Raw genomic sequence first — 3320 nt, forward strand, 5'->3', positions numbered from 1 at the left:
TGCAACTTCCGCCTCCTGGGTTCAAGCAATTTTCCTGCCTCAGCCTCCTGAGTAGCTGGGACTACAGGCTTGTGCCACCACACCCAGCTAATTTTTTTGTATTTTTAGTAGAGACGGGGTTTCACCATGTTGGCCAGAACAGTCTCAATCTCCTCACCTGGTGATCCACCCACCTTGGCCTCCCAAAGTGCTGGGATTACAGGTGTGAGCCACTGTGCCTGGCCCTTTTTTTTTTTTTTTTTTTTGAGATGGGAGTCTCACTCTGTCGCCCAGGCTGGTATGCAATGGCCCGATCTTGGCTCGCTGCAACCTCTGCCTCCTGGGTTCATTTGATTCTCCTGCTTCAGCCTCCCAAGTAGCTGGGATTACAGGCGCACGCCTCCACGTCCAGCTGATTTTTGTATTTTTAGTAGAGACAGGGTTTCACCATGTTGGCCAGGATGGTCTCGAACTCTTGACCTTGTGATCCACCCACCTCAGCCTCCCAAAGTGCTGGGATTACAGGCACGAGCCACTGCACCTGGCCGGCCTTCACTCCGTGACTCAGAAGGTGGGGTGGCAGTGGTGGGGTGACTCAGGGATGCTTGGCCTTGCGGCCTGCCCTTTGATTTATGAAAGCCACCTCAGCAGCACCAACCTTTGTCCCCAGCTGTTCTCTTGTCCGATGGGTGGAGGCACTGGGACACCTCAGAGAGCCAGTGTCTTGCTGAGGGTGGAAGCATCTTGTGCCTGCAGCCTCTGGAGCTATGGGACCAGGGCTGCGAAGCCAGTCCTTTCGAGGGCCCCGACCCTCCTATGCAAAGCTACAGGAACCCTGGGGGAGGCCGCTGGAGGGCCAATTCCGCCGGGCGCTGAGCCTCAGAGAGGGGCGTGAGAAGTCCAGGTCCCAGGGCCTTGACAGAGGCACAGAAGGGCCAGATGCCGCTGCTCAGGAGCAGCTGCCGGGTAGCCTGGGGGATACAGAGCAGCTGATCCAAGCCCAGCGAGGAGGCAGCCGGCGGTGGCTGAGGTGGTACCAACAGGTATGGCTGCGGGCTGAAGGATGGAGGGTGCCACAGCAGGTGGGTGGGGATTTCAGGGCAGCAAAGGTTCAGAGGGAGAGCCATGTGGGGCTGTGTACTCAGATGACAACCGAATGGCCTGGAGATGAGGGTGCAGAGAGAGGTACCCCAGAGCCGTATTTCAGACGGCACTGAAGGCATTTGGGATTTATCCCATAGGCGCTGGGGAGCCACTGAAGGTTTCAGAGGAGGAGGGTAATATAGTAAGAGCTGTTTTTAGCTGATTAATCTGACAGTATGTTGGACAGGGGAATGGAGCAGGAGGCAGGGAGCTCAGCCAGTACAACTTCCCGGGAAGTACACCGTGTGACCCTCTCACCCCAGGGAAAAGGGGACATCGGACCCCTTTGTGAGGAGCTGCCGGCCTCTGGTCCCTGCCTCCTTCCTCTAAGAGAAAGGGTCGTGCATGAGTGGTGTTTCTCTCCCTGGGGTCTACCCCCACCTCGTGGCTGTGGGTGGAACAACAGCTGAGCCCACCACAGCCCGGGGGACCTCCCCCTCCTCTGTCTTCCAGCAGGTAAGGAGAAGGTGGGAAAGCTTTGTCAACATCTTCCCCAGCGTGACTCTGAGTCAGCCGGCCTCCCCGTAGCCCACACTGGGCACCATCAACTAAAGATGCTGAAAGCCATCGTGGTCCCCCTGCTGTGCCCGGACCAGCCTGCCGTGTCTGCTGACCTACCTATCTTCACAGCTCTCTGAACTATGGCTGGGTGGCCCAACGAGGCTTCTGCCACCAGCTCACTGGAGTCCCATGTGGCTGCCCCTCTTAGCTCTGGCCTTCCCACCCCAGCAGCTAGCTCTCTTCGAAGACCCCAGCAGGGCCCAAAAGAAGGGGGTTCAGCTCTCTGCCCTCTGGGCTTGGGTAAGGGCCTTGGACTAAGATTCTATGAAGGTTTAGAAGGAGCCTGCCCAGCATTGAGGCTGTGGACGCTGCTGCCCCGCACGAGACCGGCCGTCAACTTCCAGGACGGAGCTTGGTGAAGCCAGACCCATGGCTGAGAGGCTCACGGATGCTGCCTGGTCACTGGGCCATGACCCAACTGCCCTTCTTGTCAGCTACTGATGGGGGGCCAGGGCACAGGTCTCCCTCCCAGATCGTGAGCCCCCTGGGGCAAGGACCACCGCTGGGCGGCCCTCAGAACTGGGCACCCTGTGCTGAAAATCTCTAAACCTCCTGGTGTTCTGATGAAGGCAGCAGGGGAAGCCTTCCCTCCGTATGTGACAGAGGGGGAAATTGAGGCCCAGAGATTCTTGCTTTTGGCATCTCTGGCCACACCCTGCCCCATCCCCTGTCCAGCACTGGAATTGAACACAGTAATAAAGATGCTGAGAAAAAGCCGACCATTGCCCGGTGGTAAACTGGCTGGCTCAGACACTGCACCCCACCCCTGCCGACTCCTGTGAGGCAGGCTAAGATCAGAGCGTCCTAGAATGGTTGGGCAGAGGCACCAGGGACTGGGACAGGGTGGGTTCCCCAGCAGGCTGGGCCTTTCCTGCCACTTCACTGGACCTTTCTTCCCAGAGGGATTGCAACCACCCTGTGCTGACCTCAAGGCCAGCTTCAGAGGATCTGGCTCTCAGTGTCCTGCCTCTGTACTCACCCCACTGGGGTGAGGCTCCTTCTGAAGCTCAGAGAGGCCAAGGGGCTTGCTTCAGGGCCACACAGAAGGGGAGTGTCTGACCCCAAAAAGCCTGAGCTCTTCAAGAGACACTGGCGTTTCTTGCGGGGCCTCTGGGGCTCTGCAGGCTCAAGCAAGCCCAAGGTCAAAGGCGAGGGAGCAGCTAAGCACCCTGGTCCACAATCTGTTCTGAGGCGGGGGGGGGCGTTGTCCAGCAGACAGAGGCGTGGCTTCCCCATTTCCCCAGAGACCAGGTCCCATCAGGGCCATTCAGAAACAAGGGGGCCGCTGGGAAAATCTTGTTCCAGGGAGCCTAGGGTGCCCGGCTGGGAAACTGGACAGTCGGAGCCCACCCGAAGCCTTGAGCCCGGCCGGGCATACTCTTCAGATGCCCTGCTCAGCCTCTTCTGCAGCAGTCCCTCAGGTGCCTCTGGGGAGCCCTAGAACTCCAGAGAATGGAATTGAAATTCATAGCTCTGACCCACCTCTCAATGTCTGGAGGAGGAAAAGGGGGCCCAGAATGAGACAGGCCTTCTCACCCTCCGGGACGCTACCCTCCAACCTCCCAGCCTCTTCATCCTCAGAGAATCTCTAGCCCAACTCCCGGCCGTTCCACCTGTCACACTCTGACCAGTTTGTC

General features: G+C 58.6%; 1 protein-coding gene across 2 annotated transcripts; it reads left to right on the forward strand.

Moving 5' to 3' along the window:
* The first annotated feature begins 689 nt into the window (after positions 1 to 689).
* C6H11orf86 (chromosome 6 C11orf86 homolog) lies at positions 690 to 2398 on the forward strand. Of its 2 annotated transcripts, none has more exons than XM_010351978.3 (2): positions 690 to 1022; positions 1576 to 2398. In XM_010351978.3, the coding sequence occupies exons 1-2, from the start codon at positions 747 to 749 to the stop codon at positions 1648 to 1650; spliced, it is 351 nt and encodes a 116-aa protein (XP_010350280.1). In that variant the 5' UTR covers positions 690 to 746; the 3' UTR covers positions 1651 to 2398. The 2 variants fall into 2 exon arrangements, with proteins under 2 accessions (XP_010350280.1, XP_003941261.1); XM_003941212.4 differs by having other exon boundaries at positions 1579 to 2398.
* Positions 2399 to 3320: the final 922 nt, after the last annotated feature.

This window comes from Saimiri boliviensis, chromosome 6, assembly GCF_048565385.1.
Source record: "Saimiri boliviensis isolate mSaiBol1 chromosome 6, mSaiBol1.pri, whole genome shotgun sequence".
NCBI lineage: Eukaryota > Metazoa > Chordata > Mammalia > Primates > Cebidae > Saimiri > Saimiri boliviensis.

Bases quoted from the DNA above. Each gene is read 5' to 3' on its own strand.
- C6H11orf86 (XM_010351978.3), top strand. From the start codon at position 747: ATGGGACCAGGGCTGCGAAGCCAGTCCTTTCGAGGGCCCCGACCCTCC. The intron at 1,023-1,575 runs GTATGGCTGCGG...TCTGTCTTCCAG, and splicing joins GGCTGAGGTGGTACCAACAG to CAGGTAAGGAGAAGGTGGGA.